General features: G+C 51.4%; 7 protein-coding genes across 7 annotated transcripts; 2 read left to right on the plus strand and 5 right to left on the minus strand.

The window, feature by feature from the left end:
* Positions 1-271: 271 nt before the first annotated feature.
* VTN77DRAFT_8271 (uncharacterized protein) lies at positions 272-917 on the minus strand (the record flags this gene model as incomplete). The annotated part of the gene is made up of 2 exons (XM_069424751.1): positions 272-644; positions 778-917. 2 exons carry the CDS (start codon positions 915-917, stop codon positions 272-274), a joined length of 513 nt encoding a protein of 170 aa, XP_069281033.1.
* Positions 918-2285: 1368 nt separating this feature from the next.
* Positions 2286-2804, plus strand: VTN77DRAFT_8272 (uncharacterized protein; the record flags this gene model as incomplete). Its single annotated transcript, XM_069424752.1, has 3 exons — positions 2286-2308; positions 2367-2427; positions 2478-2804. 3 exons carry the CDS (start codon positions 2286-2288, stop codon positions 2802-2804), a joined length of 411 nt encoding a protein of 136 aa, XP_069281034.1.
* Positions 2805-5939: 3135 nt separating this feature from the next.
* VTN77DRAFT_8273 (uncharacterized protein) lies at positions 5940-7574 on the minus strand (the record flags this gene model as incomplete). The annotated part of the gene is made up of 1 exon (XM_069424753.1): positions 5940-7574. The coding sequence occupies one exon, from the start codon at positions 7572-7574 to the stop codon at positions 5940-5942; it is 1635 nt and encodes a 544-aa protein (XP_069281035.1).
* Positions 7575-9203: 1629 nt separating this feature from the next.
* Positions 9204-9722, minus strand: VTN77DRAFT_8274 (uncharacterized protein; the record flags this gene model as incomplete). Its single annotated transcript, XM_069424754.1, has 1 exon — positions 9204-9722. The coding sequence occupies one exon, from the start codon at positions 9720-9722 to the stop codon at positions 9204-9206; it is 519 nt and encodes a 172-aa protein (XP_069281036.1).
* A 1100-nt stretch (positions 9723-10822) lies between these two features.
* On the minus strand, positions 10823-11092 carry VTN77DRAFT_8275 (uncharacterized protein; the record flags this gene model as incomplete). Its single annotated transcript, XM_069424755.1, has 2 exons — positions 10823-10871; positions 10920-11092. 2 exons carry the CDS (start codon positions 11090-11092, stop codon positions 10823-10825), a joined length of 222 nt encoding a protein of 73 aa, XP_069281037.1.
* A 1108-nt stretch (positions 11093-12200) lies between these two features.
* Positions 12201-12967, minus strand: VTN77DRAFT_8276 (uncharacterized protein; the record flags this gene model as incomplete). The annotated part of the gene is made up of 2 exons (XM_069424756.1): positions 12201-12568; positions 12895-12967. The coding sequence occupies 2 exons, from the start codon at positions 12965-12967 to the stop codon at positions 12201-12203; spliced, it is 441 nt and encodes a 146-aa protein (XP_069281038.1).
* An 836-nt stretch (positions 12968-13803) lies between these two features.
* VTN77DRAFT_8277 (uncharacterized protein) lies at positions 13804-18089 on the plus strand (the record flags this gene model as incomplete). The annotated part of the gene is made up of 4 exons (XM_069424757.1): positions 13804-16944; positions 17005-17221; positions 17283-17550; positions 18062-18089. 4 exons carry the CDS (start codon positions 13804-13806, stop codon positions 18087-18089), a joined length of 3654 nt encoding a protein of 1217 aa, XP_069281039.1.
* Positions 18090-19015: the final 926 nt, after the last annotated feature.

The raw sequence follows: 19015 nt of genomic DNA on the forward strand, positions 1-19015 counted from the left end.
CGCCTCTGATACAGTAATCATGAGTTGGTCTCTTCTGCCTCTAACTTCTAATCTCTACGCTCAGCAACGCTCATCCTACTCAATGTACTGGTCAACTGGTGTTGCACTCGTGGTGGTCGTGGGATTGCCCCTCTGGCACCCTGACCGCTCACCCCCTCCCCCTCCATGACCCCTCCCCAACGACGTCGAGATTTGAGACCGACTAGACAGAATTTTGTTTGATGTTTCTTTTCCCAAGAGAGACTCGAGATCAGGGAATCGGGGACAGAGGCTAGAACTCCGGTAGTCCTTGCAGATACGTGGGAAGCTGCGGATCATCTCTCTCAAGGAGGCAGCTGTAGGAATATTCCAGGTCCCTGACTACCTTGCTGCTGCTCGCGACGCCGTCGGATCTCTCCAAATCGACTTGGCTCGGGTTCCTGCCGGGGTGAGCCACATCATCCCGGAGGGGATCCCTGCCTACCAGTGAGAAGACGCCAGCGAGCAGGGGTGTGGGCTGAGCGACGCGAGAAATGAGGTGTCCCTTCCCCTCTGGGTGGCGGGGACGGAGGATTCCGTAGATCGAAAGCGCGCCGTGTGGCTTTGGCCTTTGCTGTGCCACAACGCTTCCGAAGCGTCCGTCGCCGCCGCTCGAATGATGACAACTGTCCTAGACTCCTACTATTACTTGGTACGTACGTACCTAAGTAGGTCACCTGCACAGCAGGCGGTGCAGGTCATTCAGACACGAGCACGCACCTGCCCAAAGAGCAGCCCAGTTAGCGTTTGAATTCGAACCCAATGAGATTCTTGGCAGGCGAGTGCAGTTCTTTGCTGATGTGCCGCCACGACGGCGCGCCAACAGCCTCACCCGAACAGTCAGACGCGCTCTCCTCCCGCGTCACTCGTCTACCAGAATAAACTCCCCCTTTCGTCATGCCTTGACCACGGCACGACCACGTCAGGAGTCAGAAGTCACCTGGACATAACCGCCCTTTGAACGGGAATTCTTCGTCTGTATGGAGTCCAGAGGACTGAGAGAATCCGTGCGCGACAGCAAGCTAGCTACTATCGCATGATGACACGCTGCCGCGACAACCATCAACTCGAGTCCTGCCTGATCTTCGCCTTGAAATTTCGGAATGTGCAGTGGGGTAGTAAATAATTGCCCCACCAACGTTAACGTTTTCTACTCCGTACTCTAACAACGACGGTGGGAGCCAGGAGCCAGGAACCGGGTTACTTGGGAAACGTCCATGTCAGCCAGGCCCAGTTGGACGGTATGTTCCCCGTCTCTTCTCCTTCGGGCGTAGTGAGTTCGATCCTCGGCTATTATCTAATATTTGTTATTATTGGAGGGGTGCTCGACTCACGTGAACAAATTACCTCGCTACAAGCTTACAGAGTACAACTGATGACACAGGACAAAATGTTTACCCCTTGAGAAGAGTCCTACTCCTCCGTATGCGCACGGAATCTCCCTGCAGAAACGACATTCGCATCCCCCACCGCTGCAGCTGTTGCAAGACGACCCATTCTCTAATGCAACCACGGAGTATGCTTTTTACCCAGCGCAATGATCCATATAGGGTAGGTACTTTAGGTAGGTATACAGGATAAGGGCTGTCTCAGTGTACGGAGTACGGAATGTGTGGTGCGTCTTCACCGCTTTCATCTGCCCTGATTACTAGGAGAGCGGTGAGTCGCGTGGCCGCCCAACTTGCAATCTTATAGGCGAGCGGACCGAGCTTTGTGGGTTTGCCAAATTCTTACAGGTCCAGCCCCTCGATATGTTTTTTTTGTCAACTCCTCCGGTTACTCTGCTCCACTTTCCGTCCCATGCAGCGGTCCGTCCCAGTCCAACGTCCGCCAAAGCCGGCATGGCTAGCTACCACGCATCGTGATTATCTCTTTCCACCGCCAGATCTGGCGGAGCCTTCAGGCGAGATGAAAGGGAGATATTACTCTTATGCAGCATGCTCAAGCATTTCTCCGCCAAGTTAACTGATGTGTTGAGACCAGCGGGACTTGTGTTGACTGGCAGCTGCACCCCTGCGGGCCTGCAGAGTGCAGATACCCGCTCCGTGGCGGCGTGGCCCCGAAATTTGGGTGGCCATTCATGTCGGGAATAAAGCGTTCGCTAAGGACCGTTCAGGTCCAGTGCTCCACTAGGTACCATTATTGCAGGATTCAAGGAACGCCTTCCCCGGGTCCGTCACAGTTTAATCGGGCTCAATCGACACCATGAGCCGTGTTAACATCCAAGCAGCTCGGAAGCTAGAAGTCTGGATTCGATTCTGGTTCCGATGGTGACGCCCGAAGGTTGTCGGTGCGTGATCGAAAGCCAACAACTTTGAGCATATCGAGTCGGTGAGAGAATCCTCAAGAGAAATCAAGTCTGTTCTCGTTGACCGCCTCTACTTTCACATTCCAGCATTGACAGCGAAGGTTAGTAGCTCCACCTAAAGTTACGTGTCAAGACTGATTGTTGTTCATAGATGACCCTTGCCGTCATTGGACTGTTTACACGTGTCAGTAGATCGATAATTTGGGTGTTTTTCTTTGTGCTTTTCGTCAACGATATCCTGAATTTGGATTCCCGTTTAGATTCCCGATTTTTGTGCGTTGCACCTGACCCAAGGCTTTCCTCATACGGAAAGGTGATCGAAGTCTACGCGAAAAAGACGGTCGCTTGGAATTCGAGCTTATCCGTTGTCCTGGATCATCACTGTCATCTCCTGGATGCCGTCCTGGCCATTTTGTTGGGTCCGGTGGGTAAAAAGGGGGGCGTTCCCGCTTCCCCGAAAGCCTCCTTGAAATCCTAATTACCCCTGCGGAACACCGCTGGCTGGCCGTGTAGCGTGTCCGGATTATTTTCTGCTCCTTACGAAGTAAGGTAACGTTGTATTCGGGCTGTCTCGTAGGAGATCACTCTACAGAGTACGGAGTACTCCATACAAGTATGCAGTATTATGGAGTCCTCAGATTCTGGAGCTGAATCTCTGGAGCTATCCGAAGCTCTTACCATGGATCGTGATGGATACACCAGCCCACTACGGGTATCAACATCATGACCCAAGGAAATGGGTGACAGGGACTCAAGGTTATTTGCACCTCGTCCGAAATTCCAATGATCTGCATAGATCGAGAAAGAATGCCCCCCAGAAAGCCCCTCTACGGAGTACTCTGCACTTCTGTATCAATTTGGCTTTCCTATTCTGGGCTATGACTCGTCACATCAAGTTCCAGGATCGCAGGATTCAAACGCCCGTTGGTGGCTGCGCATACAAAGTTCAGTGGCAGAAGCATACATATGCAAGATGCCACCCCTACCTACAGTATAGAGTAAACCGACAAACGAGATCGCATTCCGAGGGCAGACAGATCCTAGTATCATTCCTGCGACGTATCCGTCGGGAGTATTGGTTGATTGTTGCGCAGGATGAAGAAATCATAATATTCAAACAACCCAGCTAGGGAGGGGTATGTCTTCCTTCACAGCCCCTCGTCTATCTAGGTACCCCTCCTAGGTACGGAGTATTTACAGTACGGAGTACGGAGTACATCCACAATCTAAACTATCAACAGAGTTATTTGGATTCAGGACTAGGCAGATTCCTTAGGTACCTGGTATGGATTATGGAGTACGGCGGCAAGGCTGGCGGCGTAATTCCACATGAGCTCTAAAATTCCTTCCCGTCACAGCTTTAGGGCTAGGGCTTTGGCGAGTCCACAAAAGGATTGGAAGCCATGGATGACGTCGCTTACCTCGGAACTGTGGACTACATCACCAACAAAAAAAAACCTTGAGGCTTGAAAGGAATCAAACTACGGAATACTCCGTAGTGGTTGTTGTTGTTGTTCCTTCCCCTCTGTGGATACCTACTACTAAATAAAGCAGAGTAGTGCTGCTGGCAGCTGCAGCTACGCGGCTGCGGCTAACAGGGACCAGGGAAGAACTGTTGGGGGGGGGAAACATGGAAAACATGAAACATGGAAGACCCATGATGCTTCTTCGGCGTGGTTAACGGTAGTTGATATTATTACCTACCTAGGTAGGTAGGTACCTAGGTGCAGTACGGAGTACAGTACATAGCTAGTTGGCATCACGCCAGCAATTATGGCATTGGGTACCAAGGTATGTACCACCCTACCTACCTGCCTGTCTAGGTACCTAATAGCTAATTCCTGGCCACGAGTTTAGTTTCTAGCATTCTGTACTCCGTATTCGTTCGTGCAAATAACAAATATCTCGTGTCCTGTACCTGCATCCTGTCGTGGTTAGTTCTTTGTTTTTAGGTACTTGGTTACTTAACACAGTATAGAGTTCTTAGGTACAGATACAATGTACTCTGAGCTGTATACTCTGAGCTGTACATGTACATGTACATGTACAACATACATACATACATGGCCTGTTGTTGATTTGTACCTTGCTGACTTGTTGTACCCTGACTCGTTGTACCCTGACTTGTTGTACCGTACCTTGTGACTTGTACACGGTACATACATAGGGCGTTAAAAATAGCAATGGTAACGGCAACAGCAACGCAATAGCCATGCCACTGCCATGCCAGCTGTCATGTTCCATTAATCCATGAGCCATGCCTGCATGCATTCATGCCTAATTAATTGATTGGTCTTTTTTTCTTTTTTTTTTCCTTTTTTTTTCGTCCCCTTTTGCTTTTTCAGAGGGGGACAAGAAGAAGGGCCAACGAAAAGAGAAACCAAAAATAAACAAAAAACAAACCAACTCACTGCTCGAGGGATCGGACCACTCGTTCATCACAAAAAAAAAGGTCTATCAACCTATCAATTTCTTCGTCTCCTTTTTTTTTCTTTTCCTTCTCCTCTTTTTTTTTTAAGTCCTGTTGCTGATGCGTAGGTAGGTAGTTACCTGACCTAGGTCTAGTTATATATATTTCGACTTAGGTAGTTGTAAGTATCCCCTCCCTATACTACATGATCAAACATTAAAATCCGCTTTTTCGCACACTGTCATGTGGCTGTAAAAAAGCAACATATATACATACTGTATATAAGCATCCCATGCCAAACTCATAAAATCTTATTAGGAAGAGATATATATAAATTCGCCAAAAAAATCACCTCCACTATTAGTAAGAAATTATATATTAGGCTATCAGCAAGGGATATGCCTTAGTGAGGAAGATAAATAATAAATACTAGTAAGGGACTAGTAAGGGATATGGCAAGAACTTACCTATAGCAAGGAATATAGGTAGGGAGCCCGCCCAGGAAGTAGATGATAGAAATCACTTATATTATATAGTAGGTAGTCTAGAACAGGTATTTTCTTCCTCAAAGTTTAAACCAGTCAAGCAAAGAAGCGAGACCTGCAAGGCTTTTATATATATCTTACCAGAAAAGAGAACACACACACACACACAAAGAAAGGCACATGGATAAACAACGAGCATATGATGAATTGTTTAGTCATGCTTGTTTGTTTACACACTAATAAATCTGCTTCTATATATATATGACCAATATTTGAGATCTGTACAATCTAACATGGTTGAACTGGTTTTGTTTCAGTATGCTATATGCAAGAATTGACTTGTAGGAGAATAGGGATAGGGAACTCTTCTGTGCTGCAATCAAACATTCTAGGAGTTCTGAAGAGGTCGTTCGACTTGAGATGCTGGAAAGAAATTCATGTATGTATACACGTGTGTATCTTCTGTGTTAGGCACTGATTTATATACTGTATTGATAGACGTCATCAATCACCAAGCACCACCGGATTCTCAGCTTCTAGGAACAAAGCAATCAGCCAGTACTCGCGACAATGAAAGGGATGAAAGCATATTAACACTGTATGAGCTGGGCTTATAATCAGCCTCGATTCTCATGACTCTGATCTTCTCAACCGTCGTCTTCAGTCTCAGAAGTACGCTCGTCAAAAGAGATTGTCTTATTGCCTTCTGTTTGCTGGCCTAGTTCTTCATTCCAGCATCTGCGTCAAAGACGTTCCTCCCATCAAACCAGGTCTGTCGCACTCTCGCCTGCAGCAACCGCTCTGGCGACCACTCCATATCGACGACTACAAAATCCGCCTTCAACCCTTTCTTCAACCCCCCCGTGATCCGATCCGCAAAGCACGAATAGGCCGCGCCGGCCGTCGCCGCAGTCACGGCGCTGACGAGCGGTAGCGCGAAATGCTCGTTCACCGTGGTCACGGTTTCCGGCTCCCTCGCGGATCGTCTCGTCGTCGCGACGTAGACGTTGGGCAGCGGAGCCCATGGCGCGGTCGGTGAATCGGACCCCAGAGCTAGAGTGGCGCCGCCGTCGAGGAATTCCTTGTATGCGAACGCGCGACGACATCGCTCTGCGCCTAGCAGCGTCGGCCATGCCCGTAGGATGGCCGGGTCCGCGTGCACAGGCTGGATAGACGCCGTGATGCCTAGCTTCCCCAGTCGTTGCGCGTCGTCCGGCGAAGTCATCTCGAGATGCTCGATGCGATGTCTCCGCGAGGGAGTGCCGTGCTTCTCGAGAACATTTAGAGCCGTCTGCACGGTTTTGTCGCCAATCGCGTGAAGCGCGCATTGCAAACCCGCTTCATCAGCTCGACGGACGACCGGTCCCAGCATCTCTGCCGTCCAGAGCGGTTCGCACGAGACTCCATTACTCGAGTATGGCTCTAGGAGAGCCGCGGTGCACGAGTCAATGACCCCGTCGCAGATGACCTTGATGCCCGCGATACGGAAATCCGGCGACGTGTCCAGATTGAACTGCTTGTGCAGCGCAATCGCCCTCTCCACCTGGGCCAGATTGCTCGCCTCGTCCGGAGCCGGCACAATCAGCCAATGCGCCGCGACTCGGACGGGAAGCTTTTCCTGCTCTCGCAGCCGCAGCAACGCCTCCCATGCGTTCTCGTCCATGGCCATGTCGACGATCCCCGTGTATCCTGAGGCCGTATACGCGGCGATCGCTGCCCGGAGCGCATCCAGTTTATCCTCCATGGACGCCACGCGGGCGACATGCGGCCAGACCAGGGAGAACACGGCTGCTTCGCTCAGGAGACCCGAGGCTTTGCCATTGGCGTCGCGATGAATCATCCCTCCCGCAGGGTCAGACATGTCCTCGACGCCCAGTTCTCGAAGCGCGGCGCTGTTGCACCACACCGAATGGAGATCCTTGGCATCGATGAGGATGGGCCGCGGGTCGAGGTCGTCCAGCATGCTCGCGAGGGCCTCTCCACCGGTCATGTGTTGCATCCAGCCCTTGCACAAGATCCGGGGGGCCTGGGGATGCTGGCGTGCATAGTCGCTGATGCGGGCACGAATCTCGGCGAGATCCCGACAGCCGTTGAGGTCCAGTTTCCGTAGGGACTGGCCCAGGAGCAGGAGATGCATGTGTCCATCGATGAACCCGGGAAGGACGTATTGCTGCTGGAGATCCTGCAGCGCGGCGCCGTTCGCTTTGGCGTGCTGCACCGCTTCGTCGGTTGAACTGCCGACGTGGGTGATGGTGTCGTTTTCGACGATCATGCAGTCTGCGAATGAGTTGTCACGACTACCATCGGACGAATCTCCGGTAAAGAAGCGGCCATTGACGAAGATAGTGGTCATTTTCAGCAATCATTTATATCACAGACACTGTTGTTCCGTTTGAGATCTCAGCTAGTCGTTTCGTAAGGCACGGTTCGTTTACTTCGATATCTCAGCTGTCGTTAGCGAACCTGTTTCTTCAAAATGGACAGCGAAAAGCAACAGTATTCATGATATGCGAGTTCGAAAGTAAGCAGCACGCGATAGTTCCTTTGGCAGCAATATTTAAAGCACGTCCAGTTCAGGAAACCCGCATTGATCAATAAAACAAGATTTATCGTGACAAAGTAGTCATATGTGGGATCTCAGAGACCGAACTCTCTTAGTTGCCGACTTACCGAAGGGTTGGTACCTGTACCTGTACCCCACATTTTGAAATGCGGGGGAGTTAAGTGCACGTGGATATGTAACCAGAGGTTCGGTAAAGCAAAGCAAAGCAAACAAGTAGGCCTTCGACAACTGCACTGTCAATAACGCAGTATGTGGTTCATACCCTGTCGAGGGGAAAATTCCTGTGGTTTTTAAGCGATGCTAACTGCTTATTGTTGCTGTTTAAGATCTGGCTGCGAAGACAATAGAGGTGAAGGAAATCCACCAAATATGGGAGGTTCTGCTTATAAAACTGCCTATCATTCTGGTCTCCTTACCCCCCCATCTTCCTTACTCTTCTCTGTAGTTGGGTTGTTAGACTGCTAAGACGAGCATCTTCAGACTCTGACACTCATGATGGCCCCTCCTGTGGTCCATGACTTCTATCCATGTAGTAAAATCGACATTTTGTCAGTCGAGTGAGTTGAGAGCGGAGTTGATTGTTGACTGCAGATACTGTGTCGCTGATATATTGTTGATCACTGTCATTGTACGAAATAGCTCGATAAGTTCCATTGATACCCACGTACTGTTGCAGATTCAGCCAAAGAGCGATGCCATAACACCAGCTTCTCGGTGAATCTGAACTAGGTACTTCGTGCCCGCCAACACGTACAGCTTATCTACTGTATATCTTGAATCAAGACCAATCTAAAGTCAAGTTACGTTACGTCAAGCCTGGCGTTGAGAAGTCACTGAGGTCATTGGCCACTCCAATCCCTTCTCATCGGTTTAGAGACCAGAATGACAGAAAAAGAAGATAAGACAAGATCGAGCAGTTAGTAAACGGGACGTTTTTATGAATAACTCGTAATCATGCTTCTTCAGGTCAGAATAATGCTGTTCATGTGAATTCCAGCCCCTTTATCGGTGCACTTTCCGTAGCATTGTCATTTGTCAAGTGGCCAGCAATAATAATAATAATAATAATATTAGTAACTCCAATGTAGGCAACAGCAGAAAGAGATAGATGGAATAGCACTATATGGTTTCTGCGGTGGTTTCTGTCTGTGTCAGGCTCGTTCTCTAAACGATTTGTTTGTAATCATGCTTCTTCAGTTATCTGGATAATTGTTCATACGAAATCCGGCCCCTTTGTCGTTGCCCTTTCGTAGTATTGTCATTCACCCGTCAAATTTCAGTGTAGGCAACAGCAGAAAGTAGTAGATGGAGTAATATGCATCTGCAGTCATCCCCGTCTGCATCCGGCTGATGTCAGCATCTGACAGTGAAAAAGAAAGACGAACGCTCGAACACGTGGGGGAGGGGGCCGGGGAACTATCAAATCAGTCCACTCCTTTGGTCGCCGAAAAGAGATGGTACTGAAAAACCTGTAGAAGCCTGGAGAAGCCACCTGCTGACGACAATTTGGAATAATATTATAGCCAAAGACAATGCAAGCAAGGACGGCGTTGACACCTCAGATGTCAAAAGTCTGTGTGCAGTTAAACTGCCTACAGCATTCGAATCGCTATATAGTTCCGCTAGATCTGTTTGGGGCCGACGCATGTAATGTAAGATCATCGGGCCGTTGACGATCAACGTCTGATCATTGATGTACAGTACGTGTGCATCTAGAAATCCAGTAGAATCGATCGAAGGGGCTGCAACTGTGGCGCTTGGCGCGCCTCCAGCGTCAGCAGCGACCGCCTTGGTGAAAAAAAAAAGAAAGGGAGAGCAACAGTGACTAACTAAATAATCATCCTCGTGATGGAAATAGAAGTGTCTGACTAATGTATGGAATGATCTGCTGATGTCAGGTGATGCCCAGCAGGATCGTTGGGTTGGAACTTTGGCCATTTGGGGGCCAATCTGGATGGACCCATATCATCGAGGTGGTGTGCAGCATACATGTATGATGTGCAGCTGTGATTCGTGATCTGATGATGACAATCCGATCCTGCAGAATCAGATTTCACGTGGGGTTAAAAAAGTTTCTATGACGCATGGATCACGGTGCACATCCTTTTTTGCCCCTCAAGTGAATGGAGTACTCCGTAGCTAATATCAATTCCACTTTTGCATCTTGAGGGGATTTGTTTGCATTACCGCATGACCATGTCTTTCTCACTATCTCTCGTCTGATCGGGTGGCAAAAGTATTGTGATCGTCGAGTGTCGAATTGAGTTCAGCTGGATAATCATACTAGGATGGTCTCATTATGGTGCAAAAGCGATGAGCAAGGAGGGAGGTGCGCAAGACGTTCAATAGTCGCAGTCTAATGGATCGTGATACTGCCCCCTACAGAGAAAGCCTGAGGTGTCGAGACCCGTGGGCCTTGATATCAGTGTTCAGGACATGAAGGAGGCGTTCTTAGATCTGTAAACACCAACCTTGCGGGTTAGGCCTGTAGGATAGTATTAACTTTGTGATTTCACAAAAAAGGAGAGACACAGGGAGACGAATGTGGTCGGCATACCATCTTTTAGTGTTGCTAAATCAACGCCTCCCGAGATCTGCTTGCCCTGATTTTGGGTGGTCGAACCGACTTCTAGAAAGTACTGGTGCATCCCGAGATGATGGATCATTGCAGGGAGGGGCCGATCAGCGCCTATTACGTAGATATTGGTTGATAGCTCAGACAGAAAGCTGAAACCCTAATCTCGAGTGATTCATTCGACGCCTCGTTGTCGCAACACATTCTCCATTGTCGCAGGACAATTGTTTGGTATTCCTCAGCGTCTGGTTCGAAAGACTGACTTGTGGTTAGATGTACGGAGTATAGACACTTCAATTAAGATCCCAACACGCTGGTACAGTTGGATCTTGCAGTACTGTCCTCCTCACTTCGAAGTCTGAGCGCGACCTACTCTGCCGGTCATAATCAAGGTACTACTCCGTAGATAGTTCCTGATACCAGGTGGTAGCTGATAGGAGATAGTACTCCGTACTACTCGGTACTATTCTCGCGGAATCCAATCCCGTTCCCAGTAGTGGGGATTCTGGTAACTTCAATAGAACGGTTCAGCTCGGTCATGGAACCGAGTTACGACTTACTCCAGATTGAGCATAGCTCCGGAACTAGAACGTTGCCATGTGAGCAGACTGGGGTCGAGGAAGAATTGATGATTGACTAGGTCCTCCGGGCCTGGCTTCAGCATCGAGTTGCAACTTTCAGTGTTACTGTCCCTGTACTCCGTACGCAGCATCAATTTCGGGATTCTCGGCATTGAATCATGATGGGAAATTATGATCCAATCCCCCTTGTAAGTTCAAGAGTTCTAACGAGACGAGATGATGATAGACATGATAAATGCCTACGACAGGCAAAAACACTCTCGCGGAATCGCGGCGTGTGTTGTCGGTTAGTGGAAGGGGCCAAAAAGAGAAAGCGACTGAAGTGCTTCGAAATTATTCTTCCCCACAACTTCCAATTGAGGTGTTGATCACCAGCGGTTAGCCTGTTGTAGCCTTGTAGGAGTGTGATTTCCCTGCTAAGACCCTGAGAGGCGATAGACGAGAGCAAAAAACGTGGTGTCACGACCTCCGCCCCGAGAATTCTCCCTACCTGGCGTGGCGGATCAACGGTCAAGCTTAGCCTGTTCCAGCCTGTCTCATCATGACTCATGAAGAAGTCCAACTGAGGATGTCTGTCCGACAGCAGTAACGGTAAACATTTCTTGAGCGACCGATGATGCGCCACATGAAGTTTTTGGAGCTTGTCTGCTCTTCAGAGTGGGAGGGAGCAGTCGGGGTGAAACGGTTTCTCTGCCTGAGGATTGCCCCCGCCGTGTCACATGAAACACTGTGGGCCGCGAGGTCGGCAGTCAATGATTGATTGCACTCCGTCGACTCGGTTCTTTGCAGGACGGAAGACAGTCAGACGATATCGAATCCGATAATATAAAGGTCATCTCGAAAATATATGCTCCCCTGTCTGTAAGGAGCAACATGATTAGACAGTTATCGATTCATCCAGTCGAATTTTGTGCATCAGCGTCCGTGCTCTTTTGATCGGAATTTCGGGGAGAATCCGACAGAATTCTGGCTCTGCAATAATAATGCCCCTGAGTCCTGACAGCTGTCACCGTGCATTTGCCTGCTGCGCAGTAAGAATAGGTAAATGGGTCTGCAGACTTGCAGAGAACTGTGGCCGGGATTCCCGCAGGCCCGCGGGAGCACGGGACACACGGTGACACGGCCTTGTACAGTGGCCACCACTGCCCACGGACCGGCAATCTGTCTGAAGCTCGAGTCTGAGGACAGAGCATTTTCTGTCCCTTACTCGAGTCTGCTCAGTCTGGTGTTTATTTGCGAATTGTTGCTTTGCCTAAATTTCTATTGCCTTAGGTTCTCGAGGAATAAGAGGCCAGAGCGTCTGAGCGCCTGCAGGGGAGTCCGGTCGCTCATCGCGGGACTTCGTTCGGTTCCATCCACAACTGGTGGTCGCGCCCTGCGAATCAGCAGTCGGTTGCATACAACCGCGATCTTTCCACCCCACAACACGACAGGAGTGGTCCTACAGGCGTCTTGCGTGATGACGAACCGGCCACCGTCGTCGTCGTCTTGGCCAGGAAGCCACCTCATGCGAGCCTTGCGCTGGTGGTGAGGGCGTCGCCGAGTGGCTGCACCGGCGACCAGAGAGCCTGGGACAGTGGAAGACCGGGAAGGCGAATAGGCGTGGCGGGGTGCACCGTGCGACAGGACTTAGGTACAGTACAGTACAATACAGGACAGGACAGGATACCTAGGTAGCACTGTAGTCTGTAGCAGTGCTCTGTACGCTGTACTGTACTCCGTAGTACGGAGGTGTATTTCGGGAAGGGAGTTAGCCGTCAGTAGCGGCCCATGGACCACTGGCCCAGACACTGAAAGTGCCAAGCGGCCTGCCTATCGCTGGGCTCTTAGTTTCAGGCCCCAGCGGGCCTCCAACTCGTGCGAGGGTGACCGCCACAGTTCCCATCGAAATACGGAGAACAAGTTCATCCACTGCTTGACTTCTAGTGTAGCAGTCTAGTACCGGCTCAGCAACGTGCTTCGCGATCGTCCCAATTTCCGGGGCTTTCTACCGCCAGACCATGCCTCCCGAATGACGGGTACGCCATGATAACTGCGCCGTAGGGAAGAGGTACTACTACCTCCTAAGTAGGACTTCTACAGAGGTACGGAGTACGTAGGACGTAGGTACCTAGGAGATAGGTGCCTGTAGTACCTACCATGTCGGGTATTCACCAACGGTTCCAAGGTTCGCAACGATAGGTTAGTTCTTTGGCATTGGGTAGTATGGGGATGTCTCTGTGCACCGCCGCAACAATCCTCCTCGTTCAGGGTCTGAGACAGCCTCAGAGGCCTCCGTAAAAGGTCAATGTTTATGGTGATTCTGAGTGGTGGAAGCGCGAGGGCTGTCTGGGTCTTGTCTGGACGTCTCGCGGGCCGCTAAAGTTTTCAGTGTCCGATAGCCTTATCCGGCCTCCACCTCCACTCCTGTGCCGTCCCCATCCACTCGCACTGCCTGAGCCCGGCGTCCACCAACCTCCCCTACGGTCGCCGTGTCTGAGCCCTGGCCCTGATTTTCATCCTCACTCCCCTCCGGTCCCTTCTCTCTCTTTCGTGTGCAAGACAGCTGTTATTCCACCCTTTTCTCGCCGTGTGCTCTCTCGTTTCGTTATCAGCGTCAACGTCAACGTCTCTTGGAATCTCGAGGAACGAGCAGGTCACCCCCCGCTCGTCCCTGGTCCCTCCTTCTAATTTCGGCAACGGTCCTCTTCTCTTTCCTTCGCGTGGAATTGCATGCGTCTGCCACCAAACCCCCGTCCAGGTGACCTTTGCGCTGTCATTGTGTCGAGTCATGAGCCATCGAGTGTGAGTCCGTCCAACGAGCCCTGCGAGAACGAGGAACTCGTTCAGGACTCCTGGGATTCGTCCCCAGCAGAACCGAGTCATGTACCACACTGGAACGGCTGAGCCGTTATCCTTCAATTCTTCCTCTGGTTTCGGCACAAAACCCACTGCCTTTGCCGCCGCTTTCCACTACACGGAGGAGCAACCTGGGACAACAACGTCTCCCGCCAAGACCGGTCGCCAGCGCAGTCAGTCGGTGCAGAGGAGAGACGACGGTGATATTAGCCCGTCCTCGTCCCCCAGGCGCCAGAAATCGCCCATGAAGTTGACGGAATCACCGCCGGCACTGTATGTGCGGGCACTGTACGATTACGATGCAGATGATCATACGAGCCTCAGTTTCAGACGGGGAGACGTGATCCAGGTCCTGAATCAGCTCGAGACGGGCTGGTGGGACGGCGTGATCGGGAACGTCCGGGGCTGGTTTCCCAGCAATTACTGTGCAGTTATCACCAATCCAGATGAGATTGAAGAACAGCTCTCCCGCCGTCCTGCCATGGATGGCGGTGAGACCAGCGCGACGGAGTCGGGCGCGGAGGATGACTATGACGACGAACATGACGAGGAGGAGGACGATTCCGATGCTAATCCTCGCGACTCCTATCCGATCCTGCCTATTGAAGGCACCCGGTCTAATAATAATGAACCTGAGGAGGCTGCATACTGGATCCCTCAGGCGACTCCGGATGGCCGATTGTTCTACTTCAACACCTTGACCGGCTACAGCACGATGGAGCTGCCGTTAGAGAACCCGTTGTTGGCAAACGAGACCGGTCCTCGGGACCGGAACAACTTATACGTGCCCGATCAGACTCGTCCGCCCCCAGAGATGATGGCTCGAGGTGTCGAACGGGACGAGGACGACTATGACGGTTCGGGATCGGAAGGGGAGGGGGAGTCTTTGATGCTGGCTTCACACGATTCCATGTCTCGAAGACGACCGTCCTTGTCGGATGGAGTGTCACCTGCCACCTCAATGGACTCTCTTAACCCGTCCCCGGTGACCAAACCCCAGAATGACGGCAAGCCTTTGTCGCAGCCCACCAAATATGCTCCGCAAAAATCGAAAGGGCCTGCTACGAGGCCGTCCACCTCAACATCCATCCCTCGACACTTCGTCGACGAGCGTCCCGTCACTTGGTCGGACCTCGTCCACAATATGCGCCAGGCCGTGGAGGCCTACCGACAGGCTCTGCTGAACGGTGACCGCTGCGAATATGTGAGGCGAGCGGAGGACATATCCGACCATCTTCGCATGCTCCTGGCTGCTGGTTCCGACACAACCGATAACCACTCGGGAAACCCATCCATCATCTCCTCCAATCGAGCCCTGTATCCCCACTTCCGAGACATGATGTCCAAGTTCTCCAAGTTGGTTTTGTCATCGCATATTGCTGCTGCGGACTGGACGGGACCGGACTCCGTGACCAAGTGTCTCCAGGAAGCGGAGGGCGTGCTCCAGGGTGTATATGGCTATGTGGACGTGGCAAGGCAGCAGCGCGGAGAAGAGATCAGGCGGATCGTTCCCGGATTTGTGCTTAACAGCTCAACAGGCGGCAATTGGCAGAACAATGGTATGAGACTGAATGAATCCACTGCCACATCGTTCCTGGACCCGGACGGGCAGGAATCCCATCAAGAGCCGTCCGTTCCATTAGATGCGGCTGTGGTGGATGAGATTGACTCTCTGAGGAAATCCATCGTTACGAGCATTCGCAAACTGGAGGAGTCCTTGGTCCTGAAACACAAGGTGATCACCCCGGCTGACCATGAGCAGCTGGGAGAGTCTATCTGTATGGCTGCTCTCGATGTCATCGAGCACTATCGACCCTGGATTGCGACGGTAGAATCGATTAACCTGGCCCCTCTGGGGACCAGCTTTCAGAATCCCCAACTTGTGGACTTCAGCATGCAGAAGCAAAGAGTCTATGAAACGATCGCCGATCTCGTCCTCAGCTGTCAGGGCGTCTCCGCTCCTTTGGGTGACGAATGGGCCGAGCTCCGGGGTGATTCTCTCGAGGACCGCTTGAACAGTGTGCGAAGCATCGCCAGGCAACTGGAGAACTACGTCTCTCAGATCGGGTTTTCGCTCTCGCTCCTTCAGGAACAGGTTCCTGAACAGCCTGTGGGCGAGAGCCTCTTTGATGACGAGGATGACGAAATCGATCCATTCAAGAAGAGTGGGGACGTTCCGAGACGGAGAGCGACCGAGTCGATGATCTTCTCTTCATATGGCCTTGGAATCGAGGATGAAAATGAAAAGGTGCGACGAAATATGGAGAAAGCACAGCGTTTCTTTGGCCAGGCCCCTCCCACGAAGATAACGAGAGAGCCGTTGAGAGAGCCGGTCTCGGTGCCCGAAGAGACGCCTTGGTTCTTGAAGTTCGATCATGAAGGAGAGGTCTTCTATGACACCAAGGCTGACGTACCGACGCTGAAATGCGGTACGTTGACGGGGTTGGTGGAACAATTGACCCGCCATGACAAGCTCGATGCGTCTTTCAACAATACCTTCCTCCTCACCTATCGGTCCTTCACCACCGCCAACGAACTTTTCGATATGCTCGTTCAGCGATTTTGCATTCAGCCTCCCGCAGGTCTGACCCCAGACGAATTGCAGATGTGGATCGACCGGAAGCAGAAGCCCATCCGATTCCGGGTGGTGAACATTCTGAAGAGCTGGTTCGAAAACTTCTGGATGGAACCGAATGACGAGGCCAATATGGAGCTTCTGCAACGCGTCTACGCCTTCACCAAAGATTCCATTGCGACCACCAAAACCCCCGGCTCCCCGCAGCTGTTGAGCGTCATCGAGCAGCGCTTGCGAGGTCAGGACACCACGGTCAAGCGGATGGTCCCCACGCAGAATGCTGCCGTTCCGCCGCCGATCCTGCCGAAGAACATGAAGAAGCTGAGATTCCTGGATATCGACGCGACCGAATTTGCACGGCAGTTGACCATCATCGAATCGCGTCTCTACTCCAAGATTCGGCCAACAGAGTGCTTGAACAAAACCTGGCAAAAGAAGGTGGCTCCGGGCGAGGCCGAACCGGCTGCCAATGTCAAGGCTTTGATTTTACATTCCAACCAACTGACCAACTGGGTTGCGGAGATGATTCTCACGCAGAGCGATGTCAAGAAGCGTGTCGTTGTTATCAAGCACTTTGTCAATGTGGCAGATGTATGGGCTTTTTTTCTCCCTTTCTTCACTGTCTTTTCTCCCAGCTAACTGTTTGTCTAGAAATGCCGCGCTCTCAACAACTACTCTACTCTGACGGCTATCATCTCTGCCCTTGGCACGGCACCGATTCATCGGCTCAGTCGGACATGGGCTCAAGTCAGCGGACGGACAGCAGCGATCCTGGAGCAGATGCGTAAGCTCATGGCGAGCACGAAGAATTTTGGCGAGTATCGGGAGACGCTCCATCAGGCCAATCCGCCTTGCATCCCATTCTTCGGTACGGATAAAGCCGATCAGACCGTCTTCGTCAGACTTTCTAACCAGCTTTTCTTCTGTAGGTGTCTATCTAACCGACCTAACTTTCATCGAAGACGGTATTCCCTCTCACACCCCGTCCGACCTGATTAACTTCAACAAGCGCGCCAAAACCGCCGAAGTCATTCGCGACATTCAGCAATACCAGAATGTACCATACCAGTTGCAGCCGGTTCCGGAGCTACAGGATTACATTCTGAGCAACATGCAAGCCGCAGGTGACGTCCACGAGATGTACGACCGGAGCTTGGAGGTCGAACCGAGGGAGCGAGATGATGAAAAGATCGCAAGGTATGATAACAAAAGCAGTAGAGAAGGCAATCCCAATCCCTCCTTGGCTGTCCAATCATTGGTCGCATCATTGCTGTGATCATGTCTAGCCCTATGGACACTTGTATACCCTTTCTGCATCCCCTTCTTGTTTCATTCCCCTCCCCTTTTCCTTTTTTTTCCCCCTCTTTTTGCCACGATTGACATGACCGCGTTACGACGTTACACTATACTTGCTTAATGTTTGTTGCTCGATACCTATATCACCGGGCATTGCCTGTTTTTTGGCAGAGGCATGTTGGGAACGAAGGAGTAGCTGCAGATCTTGCCGAGCCATGTGCTTCTCCTGTCGCCTTGTCGCCTGCGATACGACGATGGGATGAGATGAGATGCTGGCGTTCCCACAGGCCTCGATCTTATCAAAGCCTCTGATTCTTATCTCTCCCCCAGTTTCTCCTCATTTATACTCATCTGCTTCATATTATTCGCTGCGGACCATGAGCGGACGCTAACCTTTTTGTCCTGACCGTAGACTCCTCTCTGAATCGGGCTTCCTGTAAAGCGGCTGCTTGAGCCCGGCGATGGCGTTATTTCCCGCCGCGGGTGCGGATCGCGCCATGGGATCCCTGCTGACGTCGCATCCCAGCGCGGGGGTCTCCGATGCACCTTATCAGGCCTGCTGGGAGTCACGCGCGCTGATCGTCTATCGAGACCCGCTCTCTGCATGGAAGATGTGCTCTCTCCTTCCAGTGCAGGCTGTGCCGCAAGCCGGGTCAGCACTGGCAGCGCGTTCAGTTGCCGGCTGGAGGCTGCCATTGGTCAGCAGCCATAGCGCCCGCGAATTGCCAACCGACCACTGAGATGCGGCCGCCCTAACTTTGCATGGCACGGGACTAGTGCCTCGGTTCTTTGGTGCATGTGACTACCGCGTGAAGGTGGGATGATCCTCTCGTCTGCGGGAGGTCTCCTTAATGGAAGAGACGCTGGTCGCCTGATGAACTATGCACGTCAAAGAAGATACGCCATGGGCCTCGGATCATTTGATTGGGCGGAGGCCCCTTTTTACGACCTCACAATCCAGGAAACAAAACAATCTTCACATCCGATAACACTAACCGTCTGGTGAAGTCAAGGGAGACAATATCCCTGTTCCGGCTGCTGGCACCGGAGCGCCTGTGACTGTCGAAGGTGCCACCAGACGTTGGTAGCTCAGGCCTTACAAAGAGACAGAAGTCCGCTTCTGGTTATTCTGTATATACTCTACGTCTGGCTCATTCTTCCCTGGCCAGTTCTTCTCGTCTCACATATCTTCCTTCAACCAACTATATTCACTTCCAGGACATTTCTGTCATTTCTTCCTCTTTCCTTTTCGCGTTATTTACTTCATGTGGAATTGTCTGTCACTTACTCTTCATATGCCATACTTGCACTTCAACCTCAGACGGATTCTTTACTTCTGTACCTCTGTTTCCCTTCGTGTATACGG

Source organism: Rasamsonia byssochlamydoides (genome assembly GCF_041956645.1).
Source record: "Rasamsonia byssochlamydoides strain NRRL 3658 unplaced genomic scaffold VTN77scaffold_7, whole genome shotgun sequence".
In the NCBI taxonomy this organism is placed as follows: Eukaryota; Fungi; Ascomycota; class Eurotiomycetes; order Eurotiales; family Trichocomaceae; genus Rasamsonia; species Rasamsonia byssochlamydoides.